This window comes from Silurus meridionalis, chromosome 10 (genome assembly GCF_014805685.1).
Source record: "Silurus meridionalis isolate SWU-2019-XX chromosome 10, ASM1480568v1, whole genome shotgun sequence".
Lineage (NCBI taxonomy): Eukaryota > Metazoa > Chordata > Actinopteri > Siluriformes > Siluridae > Silurus > Silurus meridionalis.
This window is the reverse complement of record NC_060893.1, coordinates 10,617,727-10,640,274: the sequence shown is the minus strand read 5'-3', so window position 1 is coordinate 10,640,274 and position 22,548 is coordinate 10,617,727. Positions and strand designations below refer to the sequence as shown.

Here is a 22,548-nt window from a genome sequence, read left to right as displayed (position 1 = left end):
AAAAATGTCTTTCTTGAATCTTTTATTAGTTGTGTTTAAGGTTGTCTGTTATTTTGCAGACCCTCTGTGGTACATATTAATATTTGTCTTTCAGATATGCATTGCACATTAATATTTTATGAAGTATAAACTGAGCCAGATTTGTAATACATAGATGATGGGATGCAGTTAGTGGTAAGCTGTTCTGGGCTCATTTTTCCAAAAGCAATACAGCTATGTATCTCTGTAAATGGTAGAGTGAGCATGAATTTTACATCCACTCTTTCTCTAGCAGTTAGCTGATCTGAAATTTTTAATGTTTTAACTGTTTTAGTGTTTCAAACCAAACTGAATAGAATTGTGTTTTATTAGGCAAGTACACTTGGGTGTACAAGGAATTTGACTTGGTTGCTAAACTCTGGTTGTGCTAATATAAATTGCATATATGTTTGTGAGAAAACTGAATTCGGCTCAGTGTTTAAATAAATACTTTAATATCTCATTAACATCTGCTGATAATTTAGTATATAATTTAGTATATAATATAATTTAGTATATAATTTAGAATCACCTAATTTCTACTGTAAATCCATCTACTTCTATATCAAGCATTTACAAATTATTAATGTTGAGATGTAAATTGTAATACATTGTAAATACATTATGTTATGCACAGGATAATTTCAAATTAAAATGTTATTTGTCACATACACATCCTTACAGAATATGACATATATACATATATTGAAATGCACTACACATGAAAAGAAATATAAAGATTAAATAAAAAATACATGTAAAAATAATTAAATAAAATATAAAAGTATATTAAAATATATACTGAAAAAAATTTTTTTTTTAAAGGACATACATACGTATATGTATATACACATACATGAATTAAACAGAGGTGCTGGATGGATATGTATGACATATATAGACATAGGTACAGATTAATGTGACCCAGTATGATTGTGATTGTCATTAAAGTGTCCATGTGCTGGTATGAAAAGAGTCCATTGTTGGGATGACAATCTTCCTGGCCCTGGTCCGACACCGTTTGCTGTAGATGTCCTGCAGGTCGGATGGTACGTTTTAGCTGACCGCACCACCCACTGGATGGCTCGTCTGTCCTGCATGGTGCTGTTCCTGAACCAGGAAGTGATGCTACCCTACAGGACACTCTCAATAGTGCAGGTGTAGAAAGTCTTTACCACCTAAGAGTTTAAAGTCCCTTAGGCGCCTCAGTTGGTACAGACACTGCCAAGACAGGTCCTGAGTGATTTGAAAACCTAGGTACCGGAAACTGTCTATTCTCTCCACTGGTGTCCCGTTGATGTTTAGCAGTTGGTATGACCACTCCTGCTTCTTGCTGAAGTCCACTATCAACTCCTTAGTCTTGCTGACATTCAGGAGAAGATTGTTCTCCTGGCACTATCTCTCTAGGTTTTTAATCTCCTTTAGGTAGGCTGTCTCGTCATTGTTGGAGATCAAGCCCACCACAACAGTGTTGTCAGCAAACTTGATAAAGGTGGTCGAGTTGTAAGTGGCCACACAGTCTTGTGTGTACACTGAGTACAGCAGAGGCCCAAAACACAACACTGAGGAGCTCCATTGCTGAGGATGAGGGATGAAGTGTGTTTGCACACCCGTACGGCTTGTGGTCTGTCAGTCAGGAAGTTGAAGATTCATTGACACAGCAGCAGGCTGTCCCAGGACCTGCAACTTAGAGGCGAGACTGGAGGGATTTATGGTGTTAAACACTGAATTGTAGTACACAAACTGCATTTTCACATAATTCCCTTTTCTGCAGTCTAGGTGCCTCATCGTTGTGTGGAGAAGATGAGCAATGGCTTCATTAGAGCGGTTATGGCGGTATGCAAACTGTAGTGTAAGTCTCTGACCAGTCTTTCAAAGCACTTTATAACTACTACAGTCAGGGCTACAGGGCGGTAGTCGTTGAGGCAAGTGGACAGGGGTTTCTTCAAGACAGGAACGATGGTGGACTGTTTGAAGCATGAGGGGACAACAGACTGTTCCAGAGAGAGGTTGAACATCTCGGTGAACACTGGTGCTAGTTGGTCAGCGCAGACTTTCAGAACACGACCTGTGATGCCATCTGGTCCTGCTGCATTCCTGATGAGCAATCTGCTGAATGCCTTCCTCACATCATGCTTCGAGATGGTGAACGTGTTTACCTCTCCGACTCTCTCAGCGTGCATGCTGTTTGTGCTGCTGTCGCGGTTAGCTGGAGGGTCGAAGCGAGCGTAAAAGGTGTTTAGCTCTTTTGCCAGAAAAGCGTCCGCATCCCCATTCTCAAAGATAGTGTTTTATAGTCTGTGATAATGTAGTTTGTTTATTGCATTTTTTCTAAAGAATATTTACAATCTTTACTTAGATTACTAAGTAGCTTCTCTGGAATGGAATGTAAAAGAATGTAATGTAGCTTTAAGATAATCAAAATCTAATGCCTGGATTCATTAAATCAGTTGAAATGTAGTTTACAATGCAATGCATTTATAAGACATGTATAAATAACCTCTCATAGACTTTGTGTGATATTTTAATCTTTTTGCCCTTTGATTGGTGCTCTTTTTAAAATGCTGTGGCCTTCCCAAGAAATATAATAAATTGTTTCCTTTTGTTGTACAGAAAGTAAACCATTGCCCAGTTCAGGAATGGATTTTAAAAAGCAGTATATTGTAACACCTTTACAGCAGATTAAAGAGTTCCATGAAATTTTCAATCCTTCAAACCGAATCAAAACACAATTTACAAAATAAAGAAAAACGTGAAATCAGCTGTGCTTACGCTCACTGCTTTGGCATTTTTGCATGACGGCCATCTAGTATTACCCAAACATTCTAATACCTGTCACTCACAATAACATATTGACCTCGCCTACTCAGACAAAACAAAGCCGTTTAGAAAGAACTTACTTATAACACCCACAAAAACGCAAAAAACAATTCAGGGGAAAAGCTAGACTTTGAAGTATTAAAACAGTTGATTTTAGACTAGCGGATGTGCATGTAAACTATTTATGTATTTTGTCTAAGCTCCCACCTATTAATCTGACCAAAGAAAACTGAAATGCTGCAAATAAATGAGTCCTGTCACTGACCATCTCATAGAAACAGAATTCAGACTTGGTACCTAACTAATGTATTTGTCCATTAAAGTCCCTTTTATGTTTAAGTTTGAGATCTTGACAATCTAAATCCTGGTTAAACTCACTCCACACACAACACATAATATACACTTTCATACCCATCCAGATGAAAAGTCATAAGATTTGTTGGAGCTGCAAAAATTATTCTTCTTATTAAAACTATTCTAAAATTTACTCAGATTACCAGTACTTTATTATAAGATTGTATTCCTTAATTGCCTGCAAACCCAGCCCAACCCAGGGTTGCACCAACCAGTGCACAGTGCCGGTCCCAAGCCCGGATATATTGGGAGGGTTGCGTTAGGAAGGGCATCCGGCGTAAAACGTGCCAAATCAAATATGCTGATCACGACTCAGAATTTCATACCGGATCGGTCGAGGCCCGGGTGACAGCAGTGAAGTGTGCTGTAGGAACGACAGACTGGTTCAAGGTGGAGGTTGGATTGCATCAAGGATCGGTTCTGAGCCCTTTTCTGTTTGCAGTGGTGATAGACAGGTTGACAGACAATGTCAGACAGGAGTCTCCATGGACTATGTAGGAGGTATGCGCTGGAGAAAAGGGGAATGAAAGTCAGTAGGAGTAAGACAGAGTACATGTGTGTAAATGAGAGGGAGAGCAGTAGAGTGTTTGGTTGCAAGGAGAAGAGATGGTGATGGTGGAGGAGTCAAGTCAAGTCAAGTCAAGAGGCTTTTATTGTCATTTCTACTATACACAGTGGAACACAGTACACAGTAAAAATAAAACAATGTTTTTCCAGAAACCTGGTGCTACACTAAACAACATAGAGCTACAACACACAACATAAAACTTCTGTTGCACAGTCTGGATGTGTCGGCCCGAATGCTTCGGAACTGCTTTTCTTATGGATGGCAGGAGAGTGAATAGTGTGTGTAAGGGGTGTGTGGGGTTGTCCACAATGCTGTTGGCTTTGCGGATGCAGCATGTGGTGTAAATGTCTGTGATAGAGTGGAGAGAGACGCCGATGATCTTCTCAGCTGTCCTCCCTACCCTCTGTAGGGTCTTGCGAGCCGAGATGGTGCAGTTCCCGAACCAGGCAGTAATGCAGCTGCTCAGGATGCTTTCAGTGGTCCCTCTGTAGAACATGGTCAGTATGGTGGGAGGGAGATGAGCTTTCCTCAGCCTTCTCAGGAAGTAGAGATGCTGCTGGGCTTTCTTGGTGATGGAGCTGGTGTTGAGTGGCCAGGTGAGTTTATCCAACAGATGAACACCCACTGAGGACCCATGGATCAGTGGAGAATGGCCACTCTGTGCTCTCCTGAAGTCCACAACCATCTCTTTGGTTTTGTCCACGTTTAGAGACAGGTTGTTGGCTCCACAAAAGGCTGTTAACTGTTCCACCTTCTCTCTGTATGCTGACTCATCGTTCTTGCTGAAAAAAAACCCCACGGTCGTGTCATCGGCGAACTTGACAATGTAGTTGGAGCTGTGCATTGCTACACAGTCGTGATTCAGCAGAGTAAACAACAGTGGAAACACAGCCCTAAGGGGCCCCAGTGCTCAGTGTGGTAGTGCTGGAGATGCTGTTCCTGATCCGGACTGATTGAGGTCTCCCATTCTGGAAGTCCAGGATCCAGTTGCAGAGGGAGGTGTTCAGGCCTAGTAGGCTCAGCTTATCGATCAGATGCTGAGGTATGATTGTGTTAAATGCTGAGCTGAAGTCTATGATCAGCATTCATACGTAAGTGTCCTTGTTGTTCAGGTTGGTGAGGGCCAGATAGAGGGTTGTGGAGATGGCATCGTCCGTAGAACGATTTGGACAATATGCAAACTGCATGGAGTCCAGTGAGGGTGGAAGCTGTGGGTCTTGATGTGCCTTGATGGGTGTGAGCGTGGCGGTTCGATAGTAATTGAGGCAGGAGACAGTAGACTTCTTCGGCACTGGGACGATGGTCGTTGTATTGAGGCATGTAGGAACAACATTGCTGCTCAGGGAGATGTTGAAGATGTCAGTAAAGACATTGTTCAGTAAAGACAAATGCCGCTAGCTGTTCTGCACATTCCCTGAGCACTCTGCCACGAATGCTCTCTGGTCCAGCAGACTTCCATGGGTTAACTCTGCATAGAGTTTTCCTCAATTCAGCTGTGGTTAGACAGAGCACCTGGTCACTGGGAGGAGGGGTGGTCTTCCTCGCCTCCATGTTGTTCTGTACCTCAAACCGAGCGTAGAAGTCGTTTAGTGCATGTGGGAGGGAGGGGTCACGGTCACAAGCAGGTGAAGTTGTCTTGTAGTTTGTGATCACCTGGTTGCCCTGCCACATGCGCCGGGTGTCTTTGCTGTCCTGAAAGTGGTCATGCATTCTCTTGGCCTGTGCGTGCTTCGTTGATGGAAATACACAGTTTCTTATCCTACAAAGACATTCACATACACTACAATTTGGAAATGCCAAGCAGCCTACAGCACATGTTTGTGGACTGGAGGAAAAAACTGGAGTACCCAGAGGAAACCCAACTCACATGCATGGTAGAGGCAAGACTGAAACCACCAACCCCAGGGGTGTGACACTAATATGCTAACCACTAAACCACAATGCTTCCTTATTTTTGGCTTAATTATTCTAAAGGATTTACTACATGAATTTATCTCCAGTCTGGAATGTTTTACTATTTAATGTCTTTTTTTTCCCTTTACTTTGTACACTTAATGTACTTAGCAGGTAGTCTATCCTACAGATCAAACCTACATAAAGCAATTTCCTGAAATAGCCTATAATTGCCCACATGAGAGCAATGAAACCTTAAACAGTTAAGGAAACCTTAAACTACTGAAACATAAAACATTAACTTTTCTTACTGCTTTAATATTTCACATGGAAACATATGAGAGAGCACTATCTCTACATATATCTCAAAGCAGCCAAAGGTTTGTTAAGACAGAGATTATTTCGGGGGCTTATTCTACCATGTGGCACTTTAGCCATTTGACCAGGGTGTCTTGAAGGAAATTTACAGACTTGAACAGGTGTCAGAAGAAGGCAAGCCTAAAAATATCCAGAGTCATATCCTCAGACAAGACATCGGAACTGAAAGAAAACAAACACCACAGTGAGATCACTGTGACAAGTAAACCTTAATAAAAGTGGACTCTATGAGTACGACATTAATATACCTGCAGATCCTCATTCTGGAGTTGTGGAGCATTTGGTGTGTGGTCATGCTACAAAACCATCCTTTACAGTGGTTTGGGCCCAAATCCTGCACAAAGTTTCTAGGTTCTTAAGAGTTACTCCAGGCTTACAAAGCAGCCTAGAGAAGAATCCAAACTCAAAGTTTAAAAGCAAGTGACCTGGAAGGCATGATACCTATTCTGTCAGTAGCTAGTCTTCATCACATTCAGAGCACTTAACCCCAAACCCTATCTGAACCCTTCCCTTGAGATCGACACTTTTTAAAGAAAAATTAGATCAAGCGCATTGTGGACGCACAGCTGAAACGCACTGACACTTTCTAATGATGTATAGATGCAGGTGTGCCGCTCCTCTTACAGACGCCTGAGCCTGGTCAACAGTACGGACCTCACCAAATGCGCGTGTGCTTTGTAATTCAGGATTATGTCGCAATAATTCGAAAATCTGTAGGGGAAATTGCAGCATCCAAAGCTTCAGAAAGTGATCGTTAGGGATTTGATTAAAGGGATATTCATCAAAACAATTAGTTGTCTGCTTTACAGCAACTTTTTTTCGATCTCCGCATGCAGTGTTTCCTGCACTTTTACAGTGTTAGAAATAGGAACGTCTTGACGCCTCCTTAGCCATCACACCCCATATATAGGCATATGAATAGTCAAATGCGTAGCAGCAGCGAATCATCATGCAGATCCATAAAAAAGACAGGGCACTCCAGAAGGAACGGGCAGAGGCAGTTTCCAAAAAAGTATTGGATGTCCTGAGGAATTCAGCCGCCCCCCATGTGAAAGTACATATTTGACAGGGCGCAGAGAGAGAGAGCGCCTGCACTCCAGCTTAGCGTTCAGTTCGGCACAGACGCTCCGAGCTTAGGACCAGCACCGCCGTGTCTTTTTGAGGGACGTTAAACTTTTCGTGCGGCCGGAAAACAAAAGTAAAACACAAATAATCAGCCATGGATGCCATTAAGAAGAAGATGCAGATGCTCAAGCTCGACAAGGAGAACGCCTTGGACAGAGCTGAGCAGGCTGAATCCGATAAGAAGGCAGCAGAGGACAGGAGCAAGCAGGTCGGCTATATCTTTGGGGACTTGATTTTTTTTTTTTTTTATCCATAGAAAAAAAAGGGCATGAATTCTCGTGGCATGGTGTTTCTGCTTCATCAGTACCTCGAAATTAAACGGATTACCTTGAGTGGATTTATAGGAACGGAGGATCAATGATAGGGTGCATGGGTTTAACAGGTTAAGTGGACAGCTTTATGGAATGATGTGTATTATGTGAACTGGTTCCTATGAAACCAAGTTCTGATGGGAATGAATGGGGAGGGAGGAGGGTTGGTAATTTCAGTGAGTAATATAAATCTGTTTAATATTGCACGTAATTTGTTAATGAAAAAAAATGTCGTTTGCATGCATGTGTAGCTGGAAGATGAATTAAGGGAATTGGAAAAGAAATTGCGCATAACTGAGGACGAGCGCGACAAAGTGTTAGAGGAGTTCCAAAGTGGTGAGGAAAAGCTGCTGACCGCCGAGGAGGTCGCCACGAAGGTATTCAGTGTGCCCTTCCGAGTCTCCATCTAATCACTTCTTCTCTTTTCTTTCTTTCCTTCTGTCTGTCTGTCTATCTGTCTGTCTGTCCGTCCGTCCGTATGTCTGTCTATGTGCTCCTCACGCCATGCGCTCTGCTTCCCGCTATGTCACCAAAAAATGCGTAAAAACACACTCAGCTCGAGGATGATTTGGTAGCTCTGCAGAAGAAGCTGAAGGGCACTGAGGATGAGCTGGACAAGTACTCCGAGGCTCTTAAAGATGCCCAGGAGAAACTGGAGTTGTCTGAGAAGAAGGCCGCAGATGTAAGTATAGAAAGCGAAGTCACCGCAAATCCAGCTGCGCACTGCTTCACACACTTTTCCCTCTGGCACTCTGTCTGAGCAGACCTGGGTGATTTGGCAAGCACAAGTTAGGAATTGTTCATTAATGACTTCATTTAAATTGCTCTTTTCACTCCAGTCTGCTGGGTTCACCTTTGATGTCACACACACACACACACACACACACACACACACACACACACACACACACACACTGTAATATAAGAAACTCTGTAAGAGGCATTTTATCGCATGTTAAACCAGACATAGAAACCACACACTACCGTACTAAATAGTTTTTTAAAATAGCATGTGGGATTGGATGTAGCCTTAGACTTGGGGATCACGCCAGCGCTCCTGTAAGGCTGAGCAGCCTGTTATATTTAGACTCGCGCTTTATATGGTAAAGACGCAGCACAGAGTCTTGGGTTGTGTCTCCTGAGTACAGGAGAAAGTCTCAAGACTCTTTCCTTGTTGGCCTCTCTTATTCTACATTAAGATTTTTTTTTTAGTTGGAAATCCCACTCACTGATAGATTACAGGAATTTCAAAGCTTTTATCCAACTTTCTTTTTAATCTAGTGTAGTATTTGTTCACCTTTATTTTTTGACTGAAGGTTTATCATCTCCAGTGTTCCAGACATTTTCATACACAGAAATTCAAGATTGTGATGTGTTATTTTGTCATTTCAGTCTATATGAAAAGACGCAAAGTATCAAAAGGAAAGTATGATAGAAGAAGTTGAGATGATTTTGCAAGGATGCTTTTGAACACTTTTTGAACATTTTCTCTCTCACACATACACACACAAAAAAAGTTTCCCATTATACCCATCGCATTCGTATTTAGTGCGCCACCTGCCTGTATAAGGATATAATTGCACCACATTTAGTTGTAGGGAAATTGTATTAAGCTGATTGTAATTACATTGAACGAATCTCCTTCATATTATTCAGATGCTTCACTTTATTGTTATTTATTCTGCGGTAATTTGTTAATCTATAGTCAAGCGAATAATAACGTGATCTGTTGCATTCACACAATTTAGTCCCGCTGTTGAATTATTCCACCAGTAGAGTGCGCTGTTTATTCGTCAAAAAAATGCCCCGTTTACCCACAGCTCGTATTTTCTCATTCACGAAGGCTTCTTGACGTGCCATCATGTCTTATGCAGGCCATGAATATACAAATACAATTAAAAAATAATGATATTAATTGATAATGAAAATTAATAATTATATATATATATATATATATATATATATATATATATATATATGTATATGTATATATATATAATCTCAAAAGAAAACCCTAGTTGAGTGACGTATTTATATGGGGCGTGGCACTGAAAGCATGGCTACTTCCGGTGTGGGATTTAGACTCGCTGCTGCGCGTTTTCAACCAAACACTTAACAGGGCGGGCTTTTTTTCCCCACCCAAGGTTGCGGTTCAGGGCGTTTCTGCCCTCTGAATTAAATTCTCAATCAACTGTAAACAATATTTTAGTAGTTAGATAGAATAATGGCCGGATTAACCTCGTTGGAAGCTGTGAAGCGGAAAATCAAATTGTTGCAAGAGCAGGCAGACGGCGCTGAAGAGAGAGTGGAGAAACTGCAGAAGGACTTGGCGTTGGAGAGGAAAGCCAGAGAAGCGGTAAGAGTGTCACACATGGGGATTTCACTGGAATAGTCCCCTCTCATTCAGATGCATCCTAGTAGACTGTAGCAGGATGTCCTGCGATGAGCCCAGTGCTTTTACTATCTGGCATGTTTTGGGCGCATGTGATGCTGCGCAATAGTGAACCAGCGCAATCTCGCGTTGGTACCCAGATAAAGAGCTGAGCTCATTTCCCTGCGTGTTTCTAATCTAACTCCTGTGTGGTTAGATCAGCGTTTAGGGGATTGTTTCTAGCCAGGTTGCACAGTCATAACTCGTGTTTTTTTTTTCCCTCTGGGCCTTTATTGATAAATGCAGGCAAAATTTTGCATGACTGGTTACTTTGGTGAGAAAGAACGCGAGAGCGCGCGCGCAAATGTTTCATTTTTGTAACGAGTTGTTACTATTTCTTCTGTTCTAAAAATCAGTACAGATCCTCTATCCCTCATGCAACGAGTATTTACTTATAGCCTGTGTATATGCAGGATACGTCTGGCGTTTAGGTCTTTGGTGACTGTTATTTCGAGCACTGTAACATGCAGTAATTGAAAAGGAAAGTGTTGGACGCTTGTTCTCTAACCATCTGCAAGCCAACTGCCTTATAAGGGCAAGATGCGTTGTTATAGTAGGGTTAGAGGGGAGTAGATCAGCCACTATAGCTGCTAGAGCACAACCAGGAAACAGTTTCTTCAGCTGTAAAGTGAAGCTTTTCGAGCAGACATTACACAATTGACGCCGTCTATCGATTCCACTTTTGGTTCATTACTAAACACCGGAGTGCAGAGATGAGTCATGCAGAAGACCCGACACAGATGTGATCCAGAACTATTTACATCAGCTGCTTTCTATTCCTTGTCACTGAAAGCACCTGATGCCCTTAGGCCCTGTGTAATCCCCTGAGCTGAGAGTCTTTCTCTCACTCTCTCTTCATTTGCATGGTTTTGCAAGGGGGTTGGGGCTGGTTATGCAGATTGACTATATAGTATTTACCCGTGTGCAGCTAGACAGGATTGCAATCATTTACATATTTCTTTGACTGTTTTAAAACATTTTCAGATGATCTGTTGTTGGGCTGAGCAGAATTGATCATATTTACTTGTCTCACAATACACAATAAAGGTACCGAGCTGTGATTTTTATGTTTGCTGAGTGCTGTGGCACCACTAAAGATGTGTATTATTAAACTTCCGTTTTTATATCTTTGCTCAAAATAGAAATGCAGTGTATTAAAAATTAAATAAAGTATATAATTGAACCATAAGGACCACTTATACCATAAATATACACCTATTTGGTAAAGGATAGTACACAGTAGGTACATGTACAAAAGGTGCCATTGATTTTAATATCCCAGTAGCCATGTAAAGTGAGTGCCCTTATTTCAATGGGAGATACTGACATTTAATATCACAGGCCTTTACTTGAACTAGTAGCTGGTTGGACTTTAATACATTAGGATTAATTTTTTTTTCTTTCTGTGTTGAATCATTTTTCTAGTTCTTAAAATTAGATTTAAACTATAATGCGAAATCAAATTGTGTGATGTATTTTCAACATTTAAAAAAAAATGTCTTCATAGGGTTTTATCTGTACCCAGTTTACAGTTTATTTATTTATATAGTGTTTTTGGGATGCACTAGGTTGGAAACTAAGTGTAGGTAATGGTGTTGGTACAGTTTGTGTCGTCTTGCACTTAACATAATTATTTATTCTATGTTGCATAGACTGAGATTACTCAGTAATGCTTTCTAAGAGTCTCAGCAAAGTGCACTTTCACATTGATTAACACAATTGCCAGCATATGCAGAATGGGAGTAAGAGGGGTGGGGGCCTCAGAGGAAGTCCTGTGTCAGCCTCAGTGGGCATTAATTTGCCAGGCTTCTACAGTTCCTTGGGTTCACACAAACCAACCATTTGTGCACACACACCTTTCATATGTGTGGTGGGAGAAGTGATCTCATTGTAGTCCTGTGGTCCTTTCCCTAGGCTGAAGCCGATGTAGCCTCTCTTAACAGACGTATCCAGCTGGTTGAGGAGGAGTTGGATCGCGCTCAGGAGCGTCTTGCCACTGCCCTGCAGAAGCTGGAGGAGGCTGAGAAGGCTGCTGATGAGAGCGAGAGGTGAGCTGAGGAAGATGGTATGCTGTACTTTACAACAGATTAGCAGACATAGCAGGGACATACAAACTGCACTATGGTATCGCCCTTCCCACTTTATTAACACACACACGCACACACTTGTACCACACAGTGACCACAGTAACAGGCTCTGGTGTTGTACTTGCACAAAAGTGATGAAATGCCTCTACTTCCTAGGCAAGACTGTGCATCTGGTGCCTGTTAAATGATTACAAGTTGGTTCACTGAGATTATAGTTTTCCAGTCATTACACCCAGTGAGTGAGGATGGCTTTTCCTTTTTAGTTTGTAATTAAAAAAGACAATAAGAAATTCCAGAATCTGTGCAGGATTAAAAAAAAAATTAAAGTCTGAAAGTCAAGAAGATTAAGGATGTTGCAGCTGTAAGATTAAGTCATGCTTCTGGTGATGCCACTTGTTGGCCTAAGCAGACGTGAGCAGTTTGTGTAGTGGCACCATGGCACTGAATAAACAGCAATTCACGGGGCACAAGGCTGTGTTTCCCTTTCTTTGTTTGCCTCACACACAGCCCCTCTGTGCAGGACAGCCCTACACTCTCATACACAGCTGCTGTAGGCAGAGACTTCACGTCAGTTACCGATGCATCATTTTTTCCTCCTTTCCGCTTTTTCACAGCTGACAATTTTCAAATAACACTTGGTGTCAAACTGTCAAAATGGTGTACATTTAAATTTAATGAGCGATCACTGAGTCGAATCTGTGGTTATTGCTGAAGATTGGGATACAATAACAGAACACACTGTTCATCATACCCTGACTTTATCTGCCATCTTCCCCTTTTTTCTGCTCCTTCTGTCTCACCACTTACCATGTTTTCCTTTACAGAGGCATGAAGGTTATTGAGAACAGGGCCCTGAAGGATGAGGAAAAGATGGAAATTCAGGAGATCCAACTGAAAGAGGCCAAGCACATTGCTGAGGAAGCTGACCGCAAATATGAGGAGGTGTGTTTATCAGTTCACCTACTGACATGCAATGTTCAGAATCAGAAATAGCTTTATTACCAAGTATGTTTACACACACAAGGATTTTTGACTTGGCGACAGTAGCTTCCAGTGTCGGAGAAAGTACAGACGTAATATAACAAAATATAAGTAAAACAGACAATTTAATAATGCACTATTTACAGAAGTAGAAATATTGTCGATATAGTAATACATTTAAAGATAACAGCCTTCAATGTGCATGGTTAGGTGAACTGTATATGTGTGTTGTGTATATACTTCATATGGTGGCTTGTGTGTGTTCAGGTGGCCCGTAAGCTGGTGATTGTTGAGGCTGAGCTGGAGCGTACAGAGGAGCGTGCTGAGCTTTCTGAGGGGTGAATATTCTCACTGCTGTTTCACATACAGCCTAAATAACCCTACTGACCTGCTATGTGTTTTTGTTTTTAATCACACAATATAGCCTCGTACTTCCTATCTATGAATCCAGTGATTTTGCTGCTGCTTTAATTCCATTGTCTTATGCTTGCATTTTGTATTTTTGTTGGTTTTTTTTGCACGCACTGTTAACTTGCATGTGTTCCCTGTTCGGAATGGCCTTGTGCTGTGCACACACACTCACAGATGCGTCCGAAGATTACAGGAAGAGATCTATGTGCTGGACCAAAACTTTAAGTCATTAAAATCAGCAGAACAGAAGGTACTGCATACTAACACTAACACTCTGCCAAGCCTCCCCACTCTGAAATAGCCTTTCGTGCTTCTGTCCTTACAAAAATACTTTGCTTTTCCTGCTTTTGCCTTTGTCGCCTTACTTTATTTCCCCGCTCGTTTAACCCAACTAACCAAGCAGGAATACTATACACAAACAGTTTTATACAGACACATTCAGCATGCATAAGTTATATACAATTTGTCCTTTACATGCTTTTTTTCTGCAATCCTGCTTTGTTGGGGGGGTATATTGTCAATCCTGTCACTATTTATATTTCGGTTTCAGTCACTTTGGTGGTTTCTAATGATGTATTTTCCTTTTCTTTACCCCTTCTATCTATTTTCTTTTCTGAATTTCTCTACATCCAAACTATTCTCTCTCTTTCAATCTGCTTCTATCTTCTTTTCTGTCCCTCTTGCTCCATAACTTCCTTCTCTATTCCCTCTTTTTGCACCCTACTATGTAAATCACTAGCAAATGTAATGAGCTTGAGGAAGAGTTGAAAACTGTGACCAACACCCTGAAGTCTCTGGAGGCCCAGGCTGAGAAGGTGGGTGTGTTGTCTGTGTGATTCAGGCCCCCTAAAAACTTTTTGAACAAGCTAAACCTCCTGCAACGTAATTATGTAGAACAGATAATACGTGGCACCGGATTATCTGATGTGTAATACCATTATAAATGTTTAGTGTGTTCTACTAGCTACTACATGTAATCAAGAAAATAAGAAATTTCCCTAGGTTTTAAATATTCCAAAGAATCTACACCTCTTTCGAGAGAAAATGTAAATTTGAATGCAAGTACACACTGTGGTGCAGGTTTGGGGAATTGCTTATCTGAATCCTGACATTTGTTTTTCCCTTTAACTCTACAGTACTCACAGAAGGAAGACAAATATGAAGAGGAGATCAAGGTCCTCACCGACAAGCTGAAGGAGGTACAATATTTTTTTTAGCTGCTGTTCGAAGACTCTACATACATTTGTGTTTGTGTATGAGCCAAAGTTTTCTCTCACTTTAGGCTGAGACTCGTGCTGAGTTTGCTGAGAGATCAGTAGCCAAGCTTGAGAAGACCATTGATGATCTGGAAGGTATGACTTTTTTTTTTTTTTTTACTGCAGAGTTTTGTATTTATTATTGCTATATATTTTTTTGCTACAAATTTTTATAAAGCTTTCATACATTCAAAAAAAGCTTCTTGCTTGACTTTCAGTCATTCTTCTATCTATCTACTGTCTATTCAGTAAAACTGTCCCTTTGTGTACAATTCTGTTTCTCTCTGATGGACTTACTATAATGAATGGGGTGCAATACACATTCTCAGTTTCCACACTAGCCTCACATGAGACACTAGAGCATTTTAGATTTGTGCCTGTTTTAGATTTACAAACACTTGCATTTAAGCTACCATGCGTTCGTCCCTTACGTTCCCAGTCATTTGTTTATTTGCCTCCATTGTGTCATCATAAATGTGGCCCAGTGAGATGAATATTTGCACGCCAGCAATCTTGGATCAAAAATGTATTAAAAAAAATATTAATCTGTTAGTGGTGTAGATAATGGGGTATTGTCCTTTAATTATGGGCCTGTGTAAGTCTAATTGGCATATCAGTAAAGGAACTGTGCACCTGGACATTTACTGTGAGTATATTCTTGGTACAATTGTGGAATTTTACAGGGTGTCATGTTTCTCTTTAATTTCTAAACTTTTTTTTCCTTCCCCACTTTTTCGTGCTTTCTGTTTGTCTGTTTCTCTCGGCCCTGTCATTCTGCTGGAATGGATGCTTCACCCACCTCTTCACCTCCCCGTCACCTCTATCCTGTCCTATTCCCTTTCCCTTTTCCCTTCCTCCACCCACCCATCAACCCCCCCAAAAGATGAGTTGTACTCCCAGAAACTCAAGTACAAAGCTATCAGCGAGGAGCTGGACCACGCTCTCAACGACATGACTTCAATGTAATTCATGCACTCCGTTTGCTTGCATCTCTGCCTGCCAACCCTCCCTTCCCCGTCTACTCTCCCTCATCTTCACCCGATCACTCCATCTCTCTGACTGTGTGACCTTGTTTCTTGAATTCACCAACCGTATCTCTCCGTTTTAAAAACCTCCTGCTATCTCTGTTGCTCCGCAAGATCAGTGGCCGCTGTTACCATTACTGCTCCTCTTGAAAGATATTTCATTTTCTGTGGCATGTTCACGCCTTGGCACCCTCTGTGGCAAAGGCTGTGAATGTTTGATAGTTCATGTAGTTTCCTCTCTTGCACATGTCATACTATTGAGGAGCAAGTAAGTAATATGTTCAACAGTGAAGCCTGATTTTGTGAAAGCAGTGTATAGTAGTGTGCAGTTTTTATAACCTCTGTATTAATTGTACTTGTTTGTATTACAAACAGGGCTTACGCCAGGCTGTAAAATGTCTTCACTCATGATTAATAATATACACATACAATTCACTGTTAACCTCGACAAAGCATGTACACGGTTTGCTAAAATGGAGTATTGTTAAAGGGGAAGCATGTCTGTGAAAACCGTACCGAGTTACTTCCTGAGTATATGGTCTGTGACTTGCTCTGTTCTTACTAACAAAGTCCACTTCTATGTAGTGCGCTCGGCATACCTCAGTTCAACATGGAGTTTGAGACTGAGATGTCAATGTTGCATTTTGTGGTGTTTTACTTTACGGTTGGCCTTGTGTGCTGTTCGGTAAGTTAGCGCAGGTGGTTATTGGGTTTACTGTCTTTCGATATCTATTATAGTTACACTACCTGCAGCATAGAGGTTCTTTTTGAATGTGCTTTCTGTGTTCGAGGGTAGTTATAAATGGATTCTTTGTCCTATGACCAGTCAAGAGTTTTTGAAGGCGAGTTAATGAGTTTGCTGTTATGCAGGGAAGTTGATCTATCATAAGTAGGGATGCACCGAATATTCGACCACCGAAAATTTTCGGCCGAAAATGGCCCAAAAGTGCAGTTGTGAAACAGTTTGTTGTGATGACGCAAACAGAAACCGCTGCCTGCACGTGCATGTCTAAATCAACATGTCTGCGGTGTGGACGTGTTTCAGTATATCTGAGAAAGACCCACGGATAGCGATTTGCAAAACATGTAATGACGAAATTTCGTCTGCAAAAACTTTCCCCACGTCGGGTTTAATTTGAAATCCAAACATCCGATCGCTATGCTGAATATCAGAGGAACGCAAACGCACAGAAAAGCAAAATCCCTCCGAGCATGCGCACTCCGTCTGCGGCGGACGTTTTTGAAAAGGCAGGAAGTTTCCCAGTGATATTGTTGTATCTTTAAGCAGTGGCACTTGTTCTAAATGAACTTTGTTTTTATGAAAGAACATATTTAATTGTACAACCTTTCAGCAGGCCAGAGGGCCTGTACATTATTATTTAATGTACACATGAGTACATTTAAGGTAAACATTTAAGACTAAATTTTAATTTATTTTATCCTGTGCATTGTTGCAATGTGCTATAAATAAATATTTTAATAATTTGTAATTGATTCATTATTTGAAACTTTAATATTAATTTATGCAATTGAAATGCCTTGATTTTAGTAAGGTTAGTACACAGTCATAGACATAAATGCAATGGTAATAATAATTGCCATAATTTCTGTCTGTGTTTAGTTTTTTTCGGTTTTCGGCCTTGCTTTCCTCCTTTTTCGGTTTTCGGTTTCGGCCAAGAATTTTCATTTCGGTGCATCCCTAATCATAAGTGAGGAATAAAACACTCTGGGGTGTGCTGTTTTATAGAAAGATTAACCACTTTTATTAAGGCAAGTTTCCGTTATCACTTATTATAGCTATACATTTTCATTTTCTACCCAGCTTTGCTTGATGTTACTAAGATGAAAACATAGTTGTTGTGTTAAATCTGGAAAATCCTTTTTCTGAAGACTCTGCTGTGGTGGAAAACGTACCAAACAAAAGCATCACAAAGCTTTTAGAAGTTTATTCATTCAACAAATATTAACCGAAAATGTCACTATATCACCACGTGTACAACTTCTTTGGTAAATAAGATAAAACAAAGATTTTTCTCACTTGGAGTGACAGCTATCGAAGTCCCTGTAAAGGAGTTCTTATTGTGGGAATGGATAAGCAGTTAGTTTAGAAACCATAATGTATACAATCACATTGAACTACCATGATCTGGTGTGTGTGCTATTATAAACTCAGCATACAGGTGGAAAAATGTTTATATATTAAAATTCCGTATTTCCGTATTAGGAAATTCGCATTAAGCCTTGGTTATCAGTTGACTGTATTTCTGATGTGTGAGTGGTACACACCTGTGTGCCTTCTGAGCAATGTCCCAATAATGGACATTGTGGGTCATGTTTGCAATACCCTTTCCGTTCTCCTCTCTGGTGTATGCTGTGCATCTTCTCGGCCCCACAGCAAGGCCCCTCCATCACGTTCTTTCTGCTCCTTTTCCCCGCACAGATAAATTGTTTACGCCCCATCAAAGACGCCTCCTGTCGGCTGAGCGGTACCCCCCTGCTCTCTCCAGCCTCCTGTTCCTTTTTTCCTCTACCTGTCTGTCTTTCCCTTCTTCCCCATTCCCTCATTTCTCTGTCTCATATTATCCTTCACTGTTGGTTCGTTTCCCCTTCTCTTGTACAGAACCTTTGATTCTTTCTGGATTATGTAAAAATAAACATTCTTCCTTCTATGTAAAACTATATCTCCTCACTTTTTGTCCTTTTTTCTTTGTTTTATTTTTTTGCTGTCTTATTTTCATTTCTATGTGCTTTAATTTATTTCTGAGTGGCTATAATAAACTCAAAATGGCCAGCTGTTACTTCATGCATTTGATTTTCTTCCTGTGGTAACCATTTAAAGGATCATATTGGTAATAAAGCTGGAGCGTTCAACCTTAGTACATGTGCAAGAACAATACATGCATCTCTTATCTTCAAGCCCAATGGGATGTAAAGGTGTGGGCTTTTTCACAGTCCTATAAGGTGTCATTTCAGAAGGTTTACTATAGACATAAAACTAAAGCTATTGCGTTAACTGTAATACATGCAAATGAAGCAGTAATTGAAGATTAGCTTAAAGATGCATAAATGTTCTCACTGTAGAGTTGTCATAAATATTAGCCTCTAATGCGATACTACCACAAAGGTTAAACATTATTTAAAATATCAATTCAGCTGAAAGCACCATTTAGTTGTTGAAAATAATTGGTTGGCATGCAGAATGAGAATATTGAGCTGAAAATATTAATGGAAATCCTGTTGGTTTTGATTTGCATTTACAATGATTTCACAACGACTGTTACTGAACAGCCTGGCTCATTTAACACATTTTAGAATATCATACAATTTAATACAATGTAGAAAACTAAGGCAATTCATAGAGTGGGTTTATGAGAAAACAAACCCTGTTCCCTCTTTTTCTGATTCCACTGCTCTTGGTCTTTAATTATACATTACTATAAAATATCAAAGAACGCATTAACACTTTATGTTTATTGGTGTGTACATATGTATCTGAATAAATCTCTTATGATGCATTTAATTAATAGGGAATTTAGTGGCATTGTGTTTTGTCTTATAGTAGTCCGCTGGTTTTCATCCTATATTAGTGCTTTTTCCTTTTATACATATATTTATACATATATTTCCTTTCATACATTTATGTAATTATTCACCCAATTAATAGCTCTTTCTAAGTTGAAAGAAAGCTACACATACCTCAGAGGATAATGCAGGGAAAACTCCAGGACTGGGCTTGGCAAGATCTCATATGTCCTTATCAGCTCTTTCTCCACAGAGGAACATATTAAACTTTTTATCCATTCAATCCATGTTCAGTTCTATTCGAGGTACACTCCATCGAATTTGTACTAATGCTTCTTCTCCTTTAGCTGTTCTATTTTCCCCTCTGTTTCACTTTCTTGTCTTTCTTTTCTTCCCTAACCTGCTGCCTGACTGCACAGACCACCTCTACCGGCAACTTGAGAAAAACCGTGTTCTCTCTAGTGAACTAAGACTGGCCTTGAATGAGGACTAATCTAGAGTGTATTTTGTTTTATATTAATAACCAAATGATGTATGATTTACACTAAGATGTGTGGGATTACACCATATTTATGAAAACTGTACTATCTAATTATGTTAATCATACTCACAGCCTGCTTTAGAGTGTCTGTGATCTAGCACTGAGTTAATGATGTCTTAATATCTGCAAAATAGCTTAATGCACGCTGTAGTAATTAAGCATGCCTTAAATAAACAGAGGCAGTGTGTCACCTTTAAGTATTAGTCCATATTGCATGGTCTCACAGTTCCTCAAAGGAACAAGTACCAAGATATTTGATTGATTGCTAACTGAATAACAATGTGTGCATTTAATTAGCAAGTCTTAACTGGAGTGTTTGTAGAACATCAGTGTACCTGTAGTACCTCTGCATGCTCTGCTGTGTCATACATGATCACTGATGGTAATAATGTTGTTTTCTAACGCTTAATGTTCTAACAGAGAAACTGTCACATGCTAAAGAAGAGAACCTTGATATGAACCAGATGTTGGAACAGACTCTTTTGGAGTTGAATAATATGTGAAGCCCCCGTACACCTGACGATGTCTGCATTTTGTAACGTTTGAGTGGTTCCCTTTACTTGTTATCAAACTGCAAGACATGTGCCATATGTAATGACATTTCGTTTTACACTCCTTGTTTTTAAAGTAATATTCTGGTACTTGTTCATCTTTTTTACTCTGGCTATGCTCATGTTTTGTTATTTCCATAAGAAATGACAAAGCTTTACCAAACAATTGCACTTAAGCCTCAATTTATGCACGTTATTCTGAAAGTGGACACGGTTGAGCCTTAAGCCAAGTTAAGATGAAGTAGATGTGTTTTATTAATCCAAAGATTCCTTTAAAGTGCACATTTGGATTAGGTGTCCAACATGTACACTGGTGCTACTGTGAAGACAAAGGTCGAGCAGTTTGTAGCTTATATAGAAAATCATAGACTGTATACATTAGTGATTTGGTTCAGGGTTTTACTTGTGTGGGGGAGGGGATCAGTAGTAACCCTAGCCAGAAAGATCCCCATCTACAGTGTCTGTTTAATTTCAACTTTCATTCAGTGCAAAATGCCAGACAGCATTAACTTTGCAAATCCTTTTTTTTTTTTCTTTTTTTTTTTTTTTTTTTTTTTTAAACACATAATGAAAGCTGTATGGGTCAAATACATGTCATATGAGTTGAACGATGATTAAATCATATTTGGTTGTGTCTCATACATTTCAAGAAGTCATTTTAAATATAGATGTATTAAATGTGTGTCGTATCTGAAATGTACAAAGCTAAATATAAATAAAACTACACAATTTTAGATTTTCTTAAGCCTGGGATGCATTTTTACCATTTAAATTTATTTAAATATGTCTGGTGCAACAATCTTTTTCCTTGTTGCTGTTTTAGTTCTTTAACATATGTATGAACTTGCACACACAGACCAGGCATAACAATACGACATTATAACATTCTGACCGGTGAGTGAATAACACTTATCTCTTCATCATGGCACCGCTAGTGAGTGGGATATATCAGACAAAGTGAACATTTTGTCCAAGCTGACAAGTTGTTAGAAGCAGGAAAAATGGACAAATTTAATGATTTGAGTGAGTTTGACAAGGGTTCCAGTTCTACAGGGGTCATTATCCATCAAAGGTGGTCCAAGGAAAGTGTTGAAAGGGTCATGAGCAGCCAAGGCACACTGATGCACTTTGGTAGAGAAGGCTGGTCCTTGTGGTCCGATCCAGCAGACGAGCTACCGTAGCTCAAATTGCTGAAAATGTTAATGCTGGTAATGCTTAACAGGTCGGGACTGTTTTGGCAGCAAAAAGGAACTAACACAATATTAGGCAGACCTGATAGGTGGCCATGATGTTATGCCTGGTCAGAGTATGTAACTTCTGTATTAAAATGTAACACATTTTAATAGCTAAGCTTCAGACAAGTATCTTGCCAAATAATTAAAATTGTGCTTTAGCCTTCCTAAAATGATCATGTTTGAATTAGCACAGCAAATACAAAAGTGAATAAAGGTTGTTTTAAGGGTCATATTTATTTCTAAAGTGTATTTTAAACCTTATCAGTATTGTGTGTGATTTTTACTCTTATGCATCCAAAAGCAAGTAAATGAGTAATGCACATTTTTTGCACCCTGATAGGTGATATGAATAATCAGGTTATTAGTTGATGTGACCTCTTTAACCTACTAACTATAAAACTACACTTACCAGTTACTAGTTCACTTGCAGTATAGATTCACTTTGTAGTATACATCAGCTTAAATATAACTTCTGTCCTGCTCTTCTTGTCCATCACTGCAAGGTGGCTGACATCGGACCAATACAGACCACAAGCTATATATCGGCATAGTAGTAACATAGAAATGGATTTAGTGTTGGTTTTAAAACTCAGTACACTTACTGGCCATCTCATTAGACACACATAGCTTGTTGCTAATGCCTGTACAATTTTTTTAACCTAGCATTGATACACAATCAATGTTTATGTTTAACACAAGTCCAAAACCGGGTTGTAATCTGGTGACTGTAAATAGCTTTATAGCATAATCATTGTTTTCTCCTCAACAAACGGTGTAACAATGCATTGCTGTGCGCATCATGGAAATATAACACCAACTTCTGTTTTATTTATTATTCATATAATGCAACTGCATTATTTAAAAAAAGCAGGGGTTTCAATCTCTGTAACTTGTAGTGATAAAATATGAATGGAGAACATGCCGGTAACATTCTTTTTTTGGAAATACTGAATTCTTATCGCGAGTCATCTAAACTTGTGGAGTCACCAAAAGCTACTATTAATTAACTAATAGCTCTTCATTGGAAACAACACCAGCCCC

General features: G+C 39.8%; 1 protein-coding gene across 10 annotated transcripts; it reads left to right on the top strand.

Annotated features, from left to right (window-relative positions):
• Positions 1-7,100: 7,100 nt before the first annotated feature.
• On the top strand, positions 7,101-21,006 carry tpm1 (tropomyosin 1 (alpha)). Of its 10 annotated transcripts, none has more exons than XM_046858889.1 (10): positions 7,102-7,364; positions 7,719-7,844; positions 8,024-8,149; positions 11,813-11,946; positions 12,810-12,927; positions 13,234-13,304; positions 14,117-14,192; positions 14,514-14,576; positions 14,660-14,729; positions 20,142-21,006. In XM_046858889.1, the coding sequence occupies exons 1-10, from the start codon at positions 7,251-7,253 to the stop codon at positions 20,222-20,224; spliced, it is 981 nt and encodes a 326-aa protein (XP_046714845.1). In that variant the 5' UTR covers positions 7,102-7,250; the 3' UTR covers positions 20,225-21,006. The 10 variants fall into 10 exon arrangements, with proteins under 10 accessions (XP_046714846.1, XP_046714845.1, XP_046714841.1 ...); XM_046858883.1 differs by lacking the exons at positions 7,719-7,844; positions 20,142-21,006 and adding exons at positions 15,517-15,595; positions 18,099-18,334 and having other exon boundaries at positions 7,103-7,364; XM_046858882.1 differs by lacking the exons at positions 8,024-8,149; positions 20,142-21,006 and adding exons at positions 15,517-15,595; positions 18,099-18,334 and having other exon boundaries at positions 7,103-7,364.
• The last annotated feature ends 1,542 nt before the right edge of the window (positions 21,007-22,548 follow it).

What these genes read in the sequence shown, in the direction of transcription:
- tpm1 (XM_046858889.1), top strand. Translation starts at nt 7,251, where the DNA reads ATGGATGCCATTAAGAAGAAGATGCAGATGCTCAAGCTCGACAAGGAG. An exon ending in CAGAGGACAGGAGCAAGCAG is followed by an intron (nt 7,365 to 7,718) that starts GTCGGCTATATC and finishes ATGCATGTGTAG; the next exon opens with CTGGAAGATGAATTAAGGGA. An exon ending in CGTGCTGAGCTTTCTGAGGG is followed by an intron (nt 13,305 to 14,116) that starts GTGAATATTCTC and finishes GTAAATCACTAG; the next exon opens with CAAATGTAATGAGCTTGAGG.